Genomic DNA, 19,182 nt, shown 5'->3' with positions numbered 1-19,182 from the left:
CTAATCAATATGGACATTGGTAATACATCAGTTCTAGAGTTCAGAATGACGATTCTCAAGGTTCTAGCTGGGCTCGAAAAAGGCATGGAAGATATTAGAGAAGCCCTGTCCAGAGAAATAAAAGCCCTTTCTGGAGAAATAAAAGAACTAAAATCTAACCAAGCTGAAATCAAAAAAGCTATTCATGAGGTGCAATTAAAAAATGGAGGCTCTTACTTCTAGGAGAAATGAGGCAGAAGAAAGAATTAGTGATATAGAAGACCAAATGACAAAGAATAAAGAAGCAGAGCAAAAGAGAGACAAACAACTACTGGACCACGAGGAGAGAATTCGAGAGAAAAGTGACACCATAAGACGAAACAACATTAGAATAATTGGGATTCCAGAAGAAGAAGAAAGAGGGGAGCAGAAGGTATATTGGAGAGAATTACTGGAGAGAATTTCCCTAATATGGCAAAGGGAACAAGCATCAAAATCCAGGTGGTGCAGAGAACACACCTCAAAATCAATAAGAATAGGTCCTCACCCCATCATCTAATAGTAAAATTTACAAGTCTTAGCAACAAAGAGAAAATCCTGAAAGCAGCCTGGGACAAGAAGTCTGTAACATACAATGGTAAAAATATTAGATTGGCAGCAGACTTATCCACAGACACCTGGCAGGCCAGAAAGAACTGGCATGATATATTCAGAGCACTAAATGAGAAAAACATGCAGCCAAGAATACTATATCCAGCTAGGCTATCATTGAAAATAGAAGAAGAGATAAAAGGTTTCCAGGACAAACAAAAAATGAAAGAATTTGTGAACACCAAACCAGCTCTACAGTAAATACTGAAAGGGGGCCTCTAAGCAAAGAGAGAGCCTAAAAGTAATAGATCAGAAAGGAACAGAGACAAGATACAGTAACAGTCACCTTACAGGCAATACAATGGCACTAAATTCATATCTCTCAATAGTTACCCTGAATGTAAATGGGCTAAATGCCCCAATCAAAAGACACAGGGTATCAGAATGGATAAAAAAACAAAACCCATCAATATGCTGCACACAAGAAACTCATTTTAGACCCAAAGACACCTCCAGATTTAAAGTGAGGGGGTGGAAAACAATTTACCATGCTAATGGACATCAAAAGAAAGCTGGGGTGGCAATCCTTATATCAGATCAATTAGATTTAAGCCAAAGACTACAGCAAGAGAGGAGGAAGGACAACTATATCATACTCAAAGGGTCTGTCCAACAAGAAGATCTAACAATTTTAAATATCTATGCCCCTCACATGGGAGCAGTCAACTATATAAACCAATTAATAAAATCAAAGAAACACATCGACAATAATACAATAATAGTAGGGGACTTTGACACTCCCCTCACTGAAATGAACAGATCATCCAAGCAAAAGAGCAACAAGGAAATAAAGGCCTTAAATGACACACTGGACCAGATGGACATCACAGATATATTCAGAACATTCCATCCCAAAGCAACAGAATACACATTCTTCTCTAGTGCACATGGAACATTCTCCAGAATAGATTACATCCTAGGTCACAAATCAGGTCTCAACTGGTACCAAAAGACTGGGATCATTCCCTGCATATTTTCAGACCACAATGCTCTGAAGCTAGAAATCAATCACAAGAGGAAATTTGGAGAGAACCCAAATACACGGAGACTAAACAGCATCCTTCTAAAGAATGAAAGGTTCAATCAGGAAATTAAAGAATTAAAAAAGTTCATGGAAACAAATGATAATGAAAACACAACTGTTCAAAATCTGTGGGACACAGCAAAGACAGTCCTGAGAGGAAAACATATAGCAATACAAACCTTTCTCAAGAAACAAGAAAGGGGGGCGCCTGGGTGGCTCAGTGGGTTAAGGCCTCTGCCTTTGGCTCAGGTCATGATCTCAGGGTCCTGGGATCAAGCCCCGCATCGGGCTCTCTGCTCAGCGGGGAGCCTGCTTCCTCCTCTCTCTCTCTCTGCCTGTGTCTCTGCCTACTTTTGATCTCTCTCTGTCAAATAAATAAATAAAATATTTAAAAAAAAAACAAGAAAAGTCTCAAATACACAACCTAACCCTACACCTAAAGGAGCTGGAGAAAGAATAATAAAGAAAGCCTAAACCCAGCAGGAGAAGAGAAATAATAAAGATCAGAGCAGAAATCAATGAATTAGAAACCAAAAAAACACAACAGAATAAGTCAAAGAAACTGGGAGCTGGTTCTTTGAAAGAATTAATAAGATTGATAAACCCCTGGTCAGACTTATCAAAAAGAAAAGAGAAAGGACCCAAATAAATAAAATCATGAACAAAAGAGGAGAGATTACAACCAACACCAAAGAAATACAAACAATTATAAGAACATATGAGCAACTCTACGCCAACAAATTTGACAATCTGGAAGAAATGGATGCTTTCCCAGAGACATATAAACTACCACAACTGAACCAGGAGGAAATAGAAAACCTGAACCCATAACCAGTAAGGAGTTTGAAACAGTCATCAAAAATCTCCAAACAAACTAATGTCCAGGGCCAGATGGCTTCCAGGAGAATTCTACCAAACATTTAAAGAAGAATTAATTCCTATTCTCCTGAAACTGTTCCAAAAAATAAAAATGGAAGGAAAACTTCGAAACTCATTTTTTGAGGCCAGCATCACCTTGGTCCCAAAACCAGACAAGGATCCCACCAAAAAAGAGAATTACAGACTAACATCCTTGATGAACACAGATGCGGAAATTCTCACCAAAATACTAGCCAATAGGATCCAACAGTACATTCAAAGGATTATTCACCATGACCAAGTGGGATTTATTCCAGGGCTGCAAGGTTGGTTCAACAGCCACAAGTCTATCAATGTGATACAATACATTAATAAAAGAAAGAACAAGAACCATATCATACTCTCAATAGATGCTGAAAAAGCATTTGACAAAGTACAGCATCCCTTCCTGATCAAAACTCTTCAAAGTGTAGGGATAGAGGGTACATACCTTAATATTATCAAGCCATCTATGAAAAACCCACCGCAAATATCATTCTCAATGGAGAAATAACTGAGAGCTTTTCTGCTAAGGTCAGGAACATGGCAGGGATGTCCATTATCACCACTGCTATTCAACACAGTACTAGAAGTCCTAGCCTCAGCAATCAGACAACAAAAATAAATTAAAGGCATCCAAATTGGCAAAGAAGAAGTCAAATTATCACTCTTTGCAGATGATATGATACTGTATGTGGAAAACCCAAAAGGCTCCACTCCAAAACTGCTAGAACTTGTACAGGAATTCAGTAAAGTGTCAGGATATAAAAGCAATGCACAGAAATCAGTTGCATTTCTATAAAACAACAGCAAGACAGAAGAAAGAGAAATTAAGGAGTCAATCCCATTTACAACTGCACCCAAAACCGTACGATACCTAAGAATAAACCTAACCAAAGAGGCAAAGAATCTATACTCAGAAAATTATAAGTACTCATGAAGGAAACTGAGGAAGACACAAAGAAATGAAAAAATGTTCCATGCTCATGGATTGGAAGAACAAATACTGTGACAATGTTTATGCTACCTAAAGCAATCTACATATTTAATGCAATCCCTATCAAAATCCCATCCATTTTTTTCAAGGAAATGGAACAAATAATCCTAAAATTTATATGGAACCAGAAAAGACCTCGAATAGCCAAAGGAATATTGAAAAAGAATGCCAAAGTTGGTGGCATCACAATTCCAGACTTCAAGCTCTATTACAAAGCTGTCATCCTCAAGACAGTATGGTACTGGCACAAAAACAGACACATCGATCAATGGAACAGAATAGAGAGCCCAGAAATAGACCCTCAACTCTATGGTCAACTAATCTTCGACAAAGCAGGAAAGAATGTCCAATGGAAAAGAGACAGTCTCTTCAACAAATGGTGTTGGGAAAATTGGACAGCCACATGCAGAAAAATGAAATTGGACCATTTCCTTACACCACACACAAAAATAGACTCAAAATGGATGAAGGACCTCAATGTGAGAAAGGAATCAATCAAAATCCTTGAGGAGAACACAGGCAGCAACCTCTTTGACCTCAGCCACAGCAACTTCTTCCTAGGAACATCATCAAAGGCAAGGGAAGCAAGGGCAAAAATGAACTATTGGGACTTAATCAAGATCAAAAGTGTCTGCACAGCAAAGGAAACAGTCAACAAAACCAAAAGACAACTGACAGAATGGGAGAAGATATTTGCAAATGACATATGAGATAAAGGGCTAGTATCCAAAATCTATAAAGAGCTTAGCAGGGCGCCTGGGTGGCTCAGTGGGTTAAAGCCTCTGCCTTCGGCTCAGGTCATGATCCTGGGGTCCTGGGATCGAGCCCCGCATTGGGCTCTCTGCTCAGCGGGGAGCCTGCTTCCTCCTCTCTCTCTCTCTGCTTGCCTCTCTGCCTACCTGTGATCTCTGTCCTTCAAATAAATAAATAAAATATTTAAAAAAAAGAGCTTAGCAAACTCAACACCCAAAGAACAAATAATCCAATCAAGAAATGGGCAGAGGACATGAACAGACATTTCTGCAAAGAAGACATCCAGATGGCCAACAGACACATGAAAAAGTGCTCCACATCACTCGGCATCAGGGAAATACAAATGAAAACCACAGTGAGATACTACCTCATACCAGTCAGAATGGCTAAAATTAACCAGTCAGGAAACGACAGATGCTGGCGAGGATGCGGAGAAAGGGGAACCCTCCTACACTCTTGGTGGGAATGCAAGCTGGTGCAAACACTCTAGAAAACAGCGTGGAGGTTCCTCAGAAAGTTGAAAATAGAGCTACCTTATGACCCAGCAATTGCACTACTTGGTATTTACCCTAAAGATACAAATGTAGTGATCCGAAGGGGCATGTGCACCCGAATGTTTATAGCAGCAATGTTCACAATAACCAAACTATGGAAAGTACCTAGATGTCCATCAACAGATGAATGGATAAAGAAGATGTTGTATATATATACAGAGGAATACTATGCAGCCATGAAAAGAATTGAAATCTTGCCATTTGCAACGACGTGGATGGAACTAGAGGGTATTATGCTTAGCGAAATAAGTCATTCGGAGAAAGACAACTATCATATGACCTCCCTGATATGAGGAAATGGAAATGCAACGTTGGGGGCTTGGGGGGTAGGAACAGGATAAATGAAACAAGATGGGATCAGGAGGGAGACAAACCATGAGAGACTCTTAATCTCACAAAACAAACTGAGGGTGGCCGCAGGGAGGAGGATAGGGAGAGGGTGGTGGGGTTATGGACATTGGGGAGGGTATGTGCTATGGTGAGTGCTGTGAAGTGTGTAAACCTGGCGATTCACAGACCTGTACCCCTGGGGCTAATAATACATTATATGTGTATAAAAAATTTTAAATAAAAAAAAGAAAGGTGCTTCCAGGAAAACATGGGACATGGGCACTACTTTGCACACTGTAGCACAACAGAGAGAATGACACTGGGCATCACACAGATGTTTAAGAATTCTTCTAAAAGTTAAAATAAACTGCTAAAGGCCAAGCATGGACTTGTACGAGGGCACAGAGGCCCTGGAAGCATCAGACACAAGGGAATTTCACACCCACCTGAAGAGTCTTCTCCACAGACTTCCACTAGGTCTAGGTTCTGGCGAAGGGAGTAGCTGCCAATTCTAAGAAAAGCAAAGAGCCCTGCTTGGACCCTTCTCCCCTACAGAACAAGAGCCTTAGAGCAACTGGGGAAACTCTGCTGTCTCCAGGGACAGGTGAAGACCCACTGCGACTGGGGAAAGAGAAAAGACAAATCTCTCTCCTCCTGGGGGAGGGATAGGAAAACAGCCTGAGGCCAGACCACTACAGTCTCCTTCAACTGGGGGAGAAACAGAATCACCGACAAAGTCCCACTCAGGAGACACAGGGATACAGGGACTACCTAAGACAGAGGCTGGACCAAGACAGCAAAGAATCCCCCCTCCCAGGCTAACAAGTAGGGAATCAAAACAAACAGCAGTCTACTGCTAGGGTAGGGGCTAGAGGTTGGAGGAAGAACCACTATCTTATGCAAGGGCAAAGGGAAAATATAGAAAGCTTAAATAGAACAGGAATATTAGGTAAAACACTGGGATGATCTAGCACCCACCCCAAGCACCATGTAATAGAAAAAGAATTTGAAGCTGGTTACACATTGAAGGTTCCCATAGCAAGGACAAAACCCAAGCACAGTTCACCCCCTGACCAGACTGATCTAATCCCCACAGCAAAAACATAGCAGAAAAGATGTGCCACTTCCAGGAAGTCTCTACTCCTCTATACATGATGGCCAGCATTCAATATAAAAAATTACCCCCCCACAATGAAGAAATAACCCACTATGATGAGACACAGCAATCAATAAAACCAGACAGACTCTGAGATGGCCCAGATTTTAGAATTATCAGAGTAAAATTAAGAGGACTATGATTAATATGTTAAAGGTTCTAGTAGAAAAGGCATATGCACAAATGATGATGAATTTCTGCAAAGAGTTGGAAACTGTAAAAGTCAAATGGTAATCCCACAAATAAATGAACATAGTAACAGATGAAGAATGCCTCTGACAGCTGTATTTGCAGATTCAACATAGCCAGAGGAAAATATCAGTGAAAGGTGTCAAAATTATCCAGACTACAACAAAAAGAGAAATTTTTATAGAGGAAAAAAATATACCAAATCATTGTTGTACACCTGAAACTTACACAGAGTTATTATGTTAATCATATCTCAACAAAACTAGAAAAACAAACAAAACCGAAAACAGAATAAGCATCTAAGAGCTGTGGGTCAATATTAAATGATCATACACACACACACACACACACACACACACACACACATAATTGGAATCCCAGAAGAAGAGGAGAAAATGTGTCTGAAGAAATACTTGGAAAGATAATGACTGAATATTTCCCAAAAATAATGACACAAATCAAATGACAGATCCAAGCCCAGAGAACACCACTCAAGATAAATACCTAAGGACAAAACAAAACCAAAAATTCACAAACTGGTACACAATCAAACTACTGAAAACCAAAGATAAAGAAAATCCTGAAGGCAGCCAGAGGAAAAAAGACACTGCGTTCAGAGGAACAAAGATAAATAACAGACATTTCACCCAAAACTACCCAAGCTAGAAAAAAATGGAAGCACCTTTAGAATGCTACAAAAAAACTGTCAACCCAGAATTCCAAACCCAGGAAAAACAGCTATCAAAACGAAGGCAAAGTACTTTTTTGAGACAAGCAAAAGCTGAGACACACACTACAAGAAATGTTAAAGAAAGATCGTCAGGAATGTGATATCAGAAGGAAACTTGGATTTACACAGGAAAAGAAGATCTCCAGAAATGGTTAAAATGAAGATAAATATAAAAAATATTTTTTTCTTGTTTTAAATTATTCTAAAAGTTGATTGCCTAGAGCAAGGGCCACAAAACTTTTTCTGTAAAGGGCCTCAGAAGTAAGTGTTTCCGGCTCTGAGAGCCATGTAGATTGTGTGGCAACTACTCAACTCTGCTGCTGTAGCATGAAAGCAGTCCAAGACGAGACATAAACAATTAATAAAACCTTATTTATAAAAATAGGTAGTGGGCCAGATTTTAAATCATAAAAATATGACATTTAGGAGATAACTGGAAATTTGAACACTGATAAGATATTTGATATTAGGGAATTACTAACTTTTTGGATGTACTAATGGCATTGTGGTTATATTCTTTAAAAACAGACTCCTTTTCTTCTAGAGAAACATGTTGAATATTTACTAAAGTAATGATGCCTGATATGTACTTCAAAATAGTAATAGAAGGGAAATGGATAGGGCTACAGAAGAAAGAAGACTGGCCATAAATTAAGTATTGAAGGTTAGGACATGAGGGTATATTTTACCATTGTACTTTTGTATATCTCTGAAACTTTTCTTAATAAATAGTTAAAAAGTAAACATTGCTAATTTTAGGGGCCACCTGAGTTCTTTTTTATTCTTGCCCCTCCTCCACCCGAAATGAACCTGAATACAATCCAGCCCCTATTATCTTATTAGACTTTACAGGAAATATGTGGATAGAGGAACACAGTAAAAATACCATGAGGATACAATCAGCCAAATACAGAAAGTGGAGAGGTCTATAAGACAAATGACTGTATTTTAAAAAATAAATTACATTTAAAACAGGAGAACATTTATACATTGAGAGACTTATTATCCAAATGCAATTTGTTGACTTTGTTTGGATCCGGATTTGGGCAAACTATAAAAACATATGTTTTTAGAAAATTGTGAGATGATGAGCAGAGATTAGAAGATACTGAGAAATGATGAGTTTTGTTATTGTGATAACAAAGAAAACGTCCTTCCCTGTTAGAGAAACACACTGACGTATTTACAGGTGAAGTGATATGCCTGGGATTTGCTTTTAAACACTCAGAAAAGGGGTGCCTGAGTGGCTCAGTCATTAAGTGTCTGCCTTAAAGCTCAGGTCGTAATCCCAAGGTCCTAGGATGGAGGCCCACATCAGGCTCCCTGCTCAGTGGGAAGGCCGTTTCTCCCTCTTCCTCTCCCCTGGCTTGTGTTCCCTCTCTTATTATCTCTCTGTCAAATAAATAAAAAAACAAACACTCAGAAAAGATCATGAAAGACAATAAAAAGACCATTAAAGATTGAATGAAACTAAGGAAAAATAACAACTCAAGGCAATGTAAGACCCTGGATAAGATCCTGGAACATTAGTAGAAAATCTGGTATAATTCAAATAAGATCTGTGATTTAGTTAATAGTATTGTGCGAATGTTAATTTACTGATTCCGATCACTGTATACTATGGTTATGTACAATGTTAACATTGGAGGAAATGGGATCAGGGCTATCTAGGAACCCCCTGTTGCAAATTTTCTGTATGTATAAAATTAGTTAAAAATAAACAGGTTAGAAATCATACTCCAAAGGAAAAGGAAACTTTGTGCATTGTTGGTGGGAATGCAAGCTGGTGCAGCCACAATGGAAAACTGTATGGATGTTCCTCAGAAAATTAAAAATAGAATTACCATAGGATCCAGGAATTCCACTACTGGGTATTTACTCAAAAAACAAAAACACTAATTTGAGAACTATGTTTCCTGCAGCATTTATTTACAAGAGCCTACATATGGAAGCATACCAACTGTCCTTTGATAGATGAATGGATAAAGATGTGGCGTCTATGTACAATGGAATATCATTCAGCCATAAAAAAAGAATGAGATCTTGCCATTTGCAGCAACATGGATGGATCTAGAGGATAAGTAATCCTAAATAAAGTAAGTCAGAGAAAGACAAGTACCAAATGATTTCACTCATACACGGAATTTAGGAAACAAACAAACAAAAAAATGAACAAAGCGGCGGCAGGGAGACCAAAAAACCAGACAGACTCTTAAACATAGAGAACAAACTTGTGGTTGCAAGATGGGGGGTTGGTTGGAGGGATGGGTGAAAACGATAAAGGGAATTAAGAGTACATTTATTGTGATGAGCACTGAAATGTGTATAGAATTGCTGAATAATTACATTGCACACCTGAAACTATTATAACACTATACATTAATTATACTTGAACTTAAAAAATAAATTAAAAAAAAAAGATTAAACAAAAAAAATCATACTCCAGAAAAAAAATGTATTGGGGAAATGAAATAAAAATAACAGAATTTTGAAAGGTACCACTCTTTATTTACATACTTAAAAGCTTCTGTAATAGGATTTTTAAATACATCACTTTCTTGTTTTTGCTATTCTCTCAAATTACTCTTCTTCCTCTCCTCTTCCCTGATCAAACTGCTCTGCACTCATCCACTCCATTACTCCTTTGTAATTTGGCACTTCGCCTTCCCACAACTTTACTTTCCCCGTGGATCTGTAACAGTGACCTCAAAACCAAGAAGTACAAGGATCCTTTCACCCTCTGAATATTCTTCAGCACTTAATATGTCAATCACCCTTTTGAAGCTGTATTCTCTCACTACTATGACACTGACCTTTCAGGCTCCAGGACTGGTGCTCTAAGTTTTAATGCTGTCTGCAACTGCTAGGGAAGGCAAAGCAGCATAGAAGGAATGAGCTTCAAAGCCTAATTTGGCTCTGCCCTCACTTGGAGACGACACCATCATAAGATTTAGGTAAGACCAGCATTTCACCTAGCCCGTGGTCAGCCCTCGATATATGATATTTGAAGAGTATTGGTTAAGAGTGCTGCAGGAAGGGCACCTGGGTGGCTCAGTGGGTTAAAGCCTCTGCTTTCGGCTCAGGTCATGATCCCAGGGTCTTGGGATCGAGCCCCGCATCGGGCTCTCTGCTCGGCGGGGAGCCTGCTTCCCTTTCTCTCTCTGCCTGCCTCTTTGCCTACCTGTGATTTCTGTCTGTCAAATAAATAAAATCTTTAAAAAAAAAAAAAAAGAGTGCTGCAGGAAGCCATCCGGCTCTATCACCAACTACCTATGTGACACTGAGCAGGTTTCTTGACCTCTCCGTACCTCAGTTCCTCATCTATAAAACTGAGAGAATAGTATCATCATCACAGGGTTGTTGTGGGAAGAAATGTATTACGATGCATAAAGCACTCAGTAGGAGGCTCACAGCGGGGCTGGATACATGTTAGCTCTAGCTCAAGATGCCCAGGGGGTTAATTCCAGTTCTGTCACTTGTATAATGAAGAATTTGGCTGGCCTTTGTCTCCTGTTCCTGGAAGGTAGCCTCTAAACCCTTGGAATTTCCTAAATGATAGTGTTGATTTTGTTACTCGTGGTGGGCCCTAACAGTTTAGCTAACAGGTGAGTCATGGTAGGCCCCTAGACACTTTATGCTAATGAGATGACTCAGCATGGGGGCAAACCATTCCAGACAGACAAAACACAAGTTTAGAGGGTTGAACCTTTGACTCCAGTGACATAAACCTGGCCTCCAGGGAGGGGAGGAGTCAATAATCTAGTCAATCATGCCTACAGAAAGAAACACTAATAAAGACTCTCGATACATGAGTGCACTTCCCTGATTGGCAATATTCTGCCTATTGCCACAGATTGATGTATTAGAGGGTACAAGGTCCTGACTCCACAGGGAGAAGACAAGGAAGCTTTGTGTTAGGGACCCTCCTAGGCCTCACTGTATGCATCTCCCCCTTTTGCTGGCTTGGATTGTATCCTTTTGCTATAATGAAACTATAATTTTAAGCATAGTGCTATCCTGAATTCTATGAACCATTCTAGTGAAGTATGGAGCTTGAGGGGATCGTGGGAACCCCTGAATTTGCAGCCAGTAGATCAGAAGTAAGGGTGGTCCTGGGAATATCCAAACCTGTGGCTGGTGTCTGAAGTAAGGGCAGTCTTGCAGAAGACTGTGCCCTTATCCTGTGAACTTCGGCCTAACTCCAGGTAATTGCTTTTGTAAGTCAGTGCAGTCATTATAGTGCCATGTGGTTCCTATCATATCCCTCATCCCAACATTTCCTCAGTAACTCTTTTCAGGAGAATTAGTGATATGGTTCAGAGAGCTTAGCCAGGATCTGTGAACTTCAAGCCCCACATATAACAAACAGCGCTTCTAGGCCCTCAGCTAGTGGACCTTGCTCTCTGATTAACCTCTCAGTGCAGATGAAAGGTGACTTGGAGCCAATGTCCCTTCCCTTCTCCCTGTGCAGGTAGGCTCTTGCACATATATGCACATGTGTACACTTTGCTGTCTGGCTTGGACCAATGAGGGGACAGATAGAGACAGGGCCAAAAAGATATAGTAAAAGCAGGGACTGCAGCCTTAAGAGAGCAGCTGGGTCCAGATGGGTTATACTACCGACCAAAATCCTAGAGAAAAGAGTCAATAAGTGGGGAGGGGAGCATCAAGCAGAAACCAGCTCAGACCAAGAGGCTTGGCTTCAAGAAGTGGGGAGGGGTGACTGCTGGTGTGCTATCCAGCCAGCCCCTTTACCTGAGACCAACATCCTTCCAGACCTCAGGCTAAAGCCATTATTACAGCTCTTTTTCCTGCTCTCCAGAGAAACAATAGATAGGCATTACCAAAGACTATCTTCTCAACTCTATGCAAATGACTCCTAATTAAACCTAGTCCTGACTTCTGAGCCCTGAAGTCCAGGTTTTAGACAAACTGCCTATTGGATGGCCTGCCGTTATCTCAAACTAAACATGTCCAAAAGTGAATTAGTGAACTTTTAGGGTCCTCATCCTCCTCTTATGTATTTCTGTGCAGAGGCATCAGTATGCTCCCATTTGTCTATAGCCTCGCTTTTCAAAATGTGGTATTGGGAGCAGTAGCAGCAGCAGTATCACCTGGGAGCTTGTCAGAAATGCAGAATCTTAGGTCTCATTTCAGATCTACCAAATCAGAATCTGCAATTTCACAAGATTCCCCAGATGACTGCTAGGCACATTATAGTTCAAAAAGCTCTGATCCAAGACACAGCCTCCCTAGCATTCCAAACCCTCAAGGAGCCTGCCTGTCTCCAGTCCTCATGACTCCACCACTGCTATAGTCCAGGTAGCAATCACTTGTTCTAGAACTACTGGTTTCGCTGGTCTAGATTCCAAACATTCCTCATGGTAACTCTCCTCAATTGTGTTGTCAAATTCATGATTTTAAACCCTTCCCTCCTCAAAAATTCCCACTGGTTCCTCATTGCCTATTAAACCTCCAAGCTTACTAGTCAAGAAGAAGAAATAACACTTATTGTATGATCATTACATGCCAGGCACTCTACCAAGTGTTTTTCATGTCTTAATTCATTTAATCCACTTAACAACCCTATGAGCTAATTATTACTATATCTTCATTCTACAGATGGGGAAACTGAGGCATGGAGAGGTTAAATGACAGAGCTGGGAATCAAACTTAGATAATTTGACCCCAGTGCACAAATTCTTAACCACTGTTTCATAGTGCCTCCCTAATTCAGTAGTTTTATTTTTTTAAGGCTTACCTCCTAAGACTTCCCCATACTTTAGCAAAAGTGATCTACCTGTTCTATAAATACATTAACACTTCCCAACTTCTGTACCCTCACCCTTGAGGGGCTGTGTAGTCTTAATGGAAATAATCTGGGCTTCAGAAGCAGACCTAGTTTCAAATTTTAGGCCCGGCCATTAACTAGTTCTAAGACCCTAGGGAAATCATCAAACCTCTCTGAGTCTCCTGTCCTCATCTGCAAGTAAAACACAGTTTAAAAACCACCTAAGTGAAATGGTTGCTGTGAAGTTTAGAAAAAATGCTGAGGATGTCTAGTACAATCCTGGCACACAGCAGGTGCTCGATCATTGATAGCTCTTACGCTCACCTGAAATTTCAAATCCTACCCACCCTTTGACACCCTCTCAAATATAACTTCTACTGCATAGCTTGCTTTGTCACCCCAAGTGGACATAATAGCAACTCCCTTTAAATTTTGTTAATATTTTATGCATAACTCTTTCTCATTTACTACCTTATTTTACCATTGTACATTTGTCATAGTAGACTGTAGGCACCATAAGGGCAAGCCATTTGTATGCCCTAAAACAGCTAGCATAACGCACTGCATTGTGGGAGTTTAATAAACATTACTGAATAGAATTGGACTGGACATTGAGTAATGAATGACCAGAACCACTAAAATTAATTGGGGGAAAACTTCATAAAAAATAGGTGGAACAGGAACTAAAAACAGCTAAGCACTTGTAACTATGTCACTATACACTGTGTGTATAATAGCTCATTAGTAATCTCATTAATTCTGTGATGAGTTTCCATCCCATTTTCCAAATGAGGAAACGGGTTGAGAGTGACTTCCTTAAGGTCACAATTGTTCCAAGAGAACTTGGACCCACTCACTCTCTTTCATTTCTGCATACCCAGTGCCTAAAGGAGTGCCTGGAACATAGATGCTCAATAAATATTTGTTGAGCGAATGAAAAGATGAAAAAATAGTGCTAATAAGTAGAACCAGGACTAGAAGCAATTTCACCTGACTTCCAGTTCAGTCCTATTCTGTTAACTTGCCAATTTAAAAGAGGAAAGGGAGGCACCATTTATTAAACAACTGCTAAGAAACTGAACACCTTTTGGGAAGAGGGATCTTAGAGCAGAACATTGAATAATTACACTTCTCAGTTCATGACACTGTTTGACACTTTAAATTATATCATTTCACCTTCCTAAAAACTCTTTTCGGCAGGTATTTTTATATCCATTTTACGGATGAAGAAACACTCCCTATGAAATGATTTGCCCTAACTCTCGTAAGAGGCAGAGCGGGTGATTCTAGCCCCGGTAATTTTAACTCCAAAACCTGTGTCCTTAAGTAATACTTGCCCAGGCTTTGGGCTTATACTTGCAATGGAATTCGTACCCCCTGGAGAAACAGGAGCGAGATAGCATCATGAAGAGCACTGCGAGGAGCTGCAACACGGAGAACAGGGATTAAATCAAGACTACTGAGGTCATTGAACAAATCAATAATCAAGTTAAAAGGTCCTATGGGAAGCAGTCTCATTAATCCAAGAATGCTGTTACTCCAACAACTAGTGACAACTTGATAACATGAAGGGCAGCAGAAAAAAAGATAATTAAGAAATCACCTAAAGCTCGGCATTTACACAATGTACGGGAGGAGGACAAGCCCTGAGAGTATGGAACAAGAAAGTGAATAGGAGTTTCACAAGAAGGCGTGGAAGGAACGAGGAGGGTAAAGCGGTTAGCCCTAAGAGCAGGTGTAACGTTGAGACTGGTTCTGGCATCGGGTATAGGACGGGCCTACCGGGAGGAAGGAGTTCCGGCCTTCTCCGGCCAGGAAGCCCATCATCCGACTTCCTTAAGAGCACTCTGCCTCACTCTCAGTCCCTTTTGCCGCAGAACCCAAGCTCACCAGGGGCCTGGGCGATGTTGTCCCCGGGTCTCCTGAAGACTCCGCCGCTTTCGCCATCTTGGCCCTCCTTCTCCTGGGTCGCTCCCACAGGCCTTTGCGGAACCTGAGACGTGTAGGCCACGGCTGGTCAGCGCGTCATCGCGCGGCGGTCGCGTCACCGAAAGGCGCCTGACAACGGCTGCCGGTGTGGTCACGTTGCTGTCTCCGTCCTCCTGGTGTGCGGGAGAGGGGCGAGTTGTCGCGCCCCGCTTCCCACAGGTCCCGTTAGACGTGCCCCCCTTTTCATACTCAACCCCGATCCTGGGATCGCTCCACGGCTGCGTTTTCTTTTAATCCACCGCACCCGCGCACCCTTTTCTCGCTCTCAGGGCGGGTCCGCAGAGCTAGCACTTCACGGAAAAACCTGCGCCTCCACGGGCCGCAGAACAATTTCGCGGTTTCGTACTCCTGAATAAAGCGAACAGCTCTTTCTGACCAGCTGCTCCCTCCGCCGTCGCTCCTGCCTGTCTGATTCTTTGCGCATTCCCCTCATTCCCCACTCCCCCCGCTACCAGCCTTTTTCCACTTCTCAGTTTTTATAAACTATACGAGATTACTTTTCTTTCTCCCTCACCCCCTTTGAGGAGGGGCGAAGCTAGCTTCTCTGTATACGTTGGCCAAAATGTTAATCTCACTACAACTTCTAAAATTGCTAAGTGATTTGGAGCAAGTACTAAAAATCTTTAATGTCTAAAAGAGGATGATTATTGTTGGAATAACAAAACGAAACCAAAAACAAACAAGGAAAAACAAAAACTCGGCATGTCCCAACCTTTTTTCCCTACCTAATTCTGGGTCTTTCTCACTCCACTTTACCTCGGCCCCAGGTTAAAATGCGATCAGGCAATACAGTCATTTTTGATGCAAGGAGGATTCAGGATATCTTGAGTGTCCTTTGGTGGTGTGAATATCAGGTTTCCCCCGCTTTTAACAGGGTAGGTATGGGTGTGTAATAAAGTGCTTTATGTTTTTGTAAACATAAACATAAACAGACAATCCAGAAAGAAATCAAGTCTTAAATTTAAGAAGAAAGAATGTGGAATATGGCGGGATGAAATTCTCAAATAAATGGTGGGGTGTGTGTGTGTGTGTGTAGGGGGCTTGTTGTGCGGTTTTCTTTTGTTTAAATATTCTCATAATTCTTCAGATCCAGCACATTTTCAGTACTTGCTCAGGTACTGATGGGAGCGATCTTAAAATTGAGACAGTAGAAATGAAACATTTCCTGAAATATTTTTTAAAGATTTAATTTATTTGATGTAGAGCCGAGAGAGCAGGAGTAGCAGGGCAGAGCGAGAGGGAGAAGCAGGCTCCCCGCTGAGCAGGGAGCCCAAGTGGGGCTGATCCCAGGACAGGGTCATCTTGACCTGAGCTAAAGGCAGATGCTTAATGACAGCTGCTCAGGCTGTCCCTGAAACATTTTTTCCCCCCAAGAGAATATTATGTGCAATTCCCCAGCCCCATCTTGGCCACCCACTCTATCCCTTCCACTTCCACCCAGTCCAGATTTCTGGTACTTGTTATCGGGTTACCAAGTCCTTTCCCGCTTTCCTGAGGCTGTTGATAATCTCTTCTGTTTCCTTGCCAACCTCCAAAATTAGTTATCTCTCCCTAACCCCAAGCTCCAACTTCCGCCACCTACCCTCATCTCTTGACCTCTTTGCTACTGGTTTCAGGATGGCCTTGATGCTGGGTTAAGAAGAGGGCAGACCAGAAAACAATTGTTGAGGCAGTCAGAGTTCAGGTTACCTAGGCATTATTTCAGTCTAAAATGTCAGTTTTCCTCATTTAACTAATAGGGTACAGGTTAAATATGAGTTAATAGGCTATGAAGGAAAAAACTCAGAAAGGTTGTAGAGGAAGATGATGGCATAGGAACAAGCTCCTAAAATAGGAATTATTTTATGTTTTTAGTTGCAAATATATCTTACAAAATTGACAAACTCGGTATTATTTTTTTAAGAGTTTATTTATTTATTTGACAGACAGAGATCACAAGTAGGCAGAGAGACAGAGGCAGGCAGAGAGAGAGGAGGAAGCAGGCTCCCCGCTGAGCAGTGAGCCCGATGCGGGGCTGGATCCCAGGACCCTGGGATCATGACCTGAGCCGAAGGCAGAGGCTTTAACCCACTGAGCCACCCAGGTGACCCAAATCATGGATATTTTCAATAGACCAGTTTACACTTGATTTTTTAATCCATAAAATTACATTCACACCCATAGCATGTGTCCAAATTGTAATTTTGTATCAAAGAAATATTTTGATAATTTATTTTTAATACTTGTACATTTGTCCATATTGTTCAAGTTGATTCATACTTTCCCCAAAATTTTGCTATGAAAATATCCAAATATATAGAAAAGTTGAAAGAATAGTACAATGAGCCCCCATATACATACTACCTAGATTTCTACAATTCACACTTTGCTATTTCTGCCTCATTACATCTCTAACTACCCATCCAACAACTCTTTTTTTTTAAGATTTTATTTATTTGCCAGAGAGAGAGAGAGAGAGAGAGAGAGTACACACAAGCAGGCAGAGAGGCAGGCAGAGGCAGCGAGAGAAGCAGGCTCCCTGCCGAGCAAGGAACCCGATGCGGGACTCGATCCCAGAACCCTGGGATCATGACCTGAGCCACCCAGGCGTCCCCCAACAACTCTTCCACAGGCCTACGACAGAAAGTGAGATATAGCACAGCATAGACAAGTGCTTATCGGTTCAACCTGGCAGAATGGAGGGCTGAGAGGATGTGAGACAGGGCATGACAGGAAGATGTCTAGTCTAAACACAAGATGATGGACATCTGAAAAGTAGTGGTGGCGGCAGTAGGAATGCCAAGGGAAATTTTGCTTTTGCTTTCCTTTTTTCTTTATTTTTATATTTGCATTTATAAAAAGAGGCAACTTAGTGAAATGAATAAGAACGCAAACTCTGGAACCAGAACACTTGGGTAGGAAACTCAACTCCACCATTTACTTATTTACTTTTTACTTGACTTTTGTCAAGTTACTAAACCTCTCCGTGCCTCAGACTCAGCATCTGTAAAATGGAGAAAAGAACAATAGCTGCCTTATAGAGTCTTAAGGACTATGAGTTAAACGGTATTTATTTTTTTTAAGATTTTATTTATTTACTTGAGAGAGAGAAAGAGAGAGAGCATGAGAGGGGAGAGGGTCAGAGGGAGAAGCAGACTCCCTGCTGAGCAGGGAGCCGGATGAGGGACTCAATCCCGGGACTCCAGGATCATGACCTGAGCTGAAGGCAGTCGCTTAACCAATTGAATCACCCAGGCACCCTAAACAGTAGTTATTAATACTTAAAATAGAAATACATGTTTGTTGTAAAGAATCAAAATGCATAAGTATATAAAACACAAAGTGTCCTGTATCTGTTAGGATGCTTTTGTTTTCAAGTGAAAGAAAATCAAGCCGCAGTCATTGAGGCATTGGATATGGATGGAATATTGAGATAGGAAGTCTTGGGCTCAGGCAGTTGGAAGGTGACACAAAACTATCCTGTCAGCAATGTCAGGTCAAGCGGTTGAAGGAAACTGAAGAGTGGAATGCAAAGCAGGTAAACTGAGTAGTGTGTGTTAGTATCTAGCTAGCCAAGGAAGAGTATTCCTCCCCTTACCCCCTTTGGTTATTCTTTCTGCCTCTTTTTCTGATCCTTCACTATCTTGCTTATTAGCAGCAATATCCTCCTCTTTTGTAGCTAGGAAGAAGGAGGACATGGGACTGCTGTGAGAGAATTTCTTGGCTCAGTGGACAAAAAGAACTAAAAATGTAGAATATCTGGTCAATGTTTGTTCTGAATAAGTTCATCTGAAAAGTGTACTTTTCAAAAGTGAACAAAACCTTTGCAATTAGACTTTCATTAAAATTACACACAGAGCAAAGAGAAGTGTGTCTGCTGGACCACACATTTCTTTTCCCGACCCTTTACCAACATCTCTTTTTCAAAAATGGAGGTTGTAACTAAGGAAAGCAGGAGGAAGGATGGGAAAGGAAAGAACAATTTAAGGAGTATGGAACAGCTTTGCTTCCCTTTCTTTAAGTAACCTGCAATATGAAAACACTATTTGGAGGGCAAGAACTCATCCTTTTTATGTCTGTGTAACATTCCACTACATATATCTCAATGAGCACTTAGGTCACTTCAATATCTTGGCTACTAAATAATGCTGCAATAAGCATAG

General features: G+C 41.0%; 1 protein-coding gene across 4 annotated transcripts in view; it reads right to left on the bottom strand.

Moving 5' to 3' along the window:
• YIPF6 (Yip1 domain family member 6) overlaps window positions 1–15,033 on the bottom strand; it is a 73,120-nt gene extending 58,087 nt beyond the window's left edge. Inside the window, exon 1 of one of the 4 annotated variants that reach the window (XR_013966283.1) lies at window positions 14,942–15,033. Coding sequence is in view for 2 of the 4 variants with exons in the window: in XM_080794829.1 (XP_080650955.1) it covers window positions 14,942–14,998 (57 nt within the window). In the remaining 2 variants the exon portion in view is untranslated. Of the gene's footprint in view, window positions 1–14,833 lie in introns of all 4 variants that reach the window. The other 3 variants (XR_013966284.1, XM_080794829.1, XM_080794830.1) reach the window with 3 other exon arrangements.
• Between the last annotated feature and the right edge of the window lie 4,149 nt (window positions 15,034–19,182).

Source organism: Martes martes, assembly GCF_963455335.1.
Source record: "Martes martes genome assembly, chromosome: X".
NCBI classification, from domain to species: domain Eukaryota; kingdom Metazoa; phylum Chordata; class Mammalia; order Carnivora; family Mustelidae; genus Martes; species Martes martes.
Note: the sequence above shows the minus strand (reverse complement) of the source record. Positions and strands in the feature narration are given on the sequence as shown.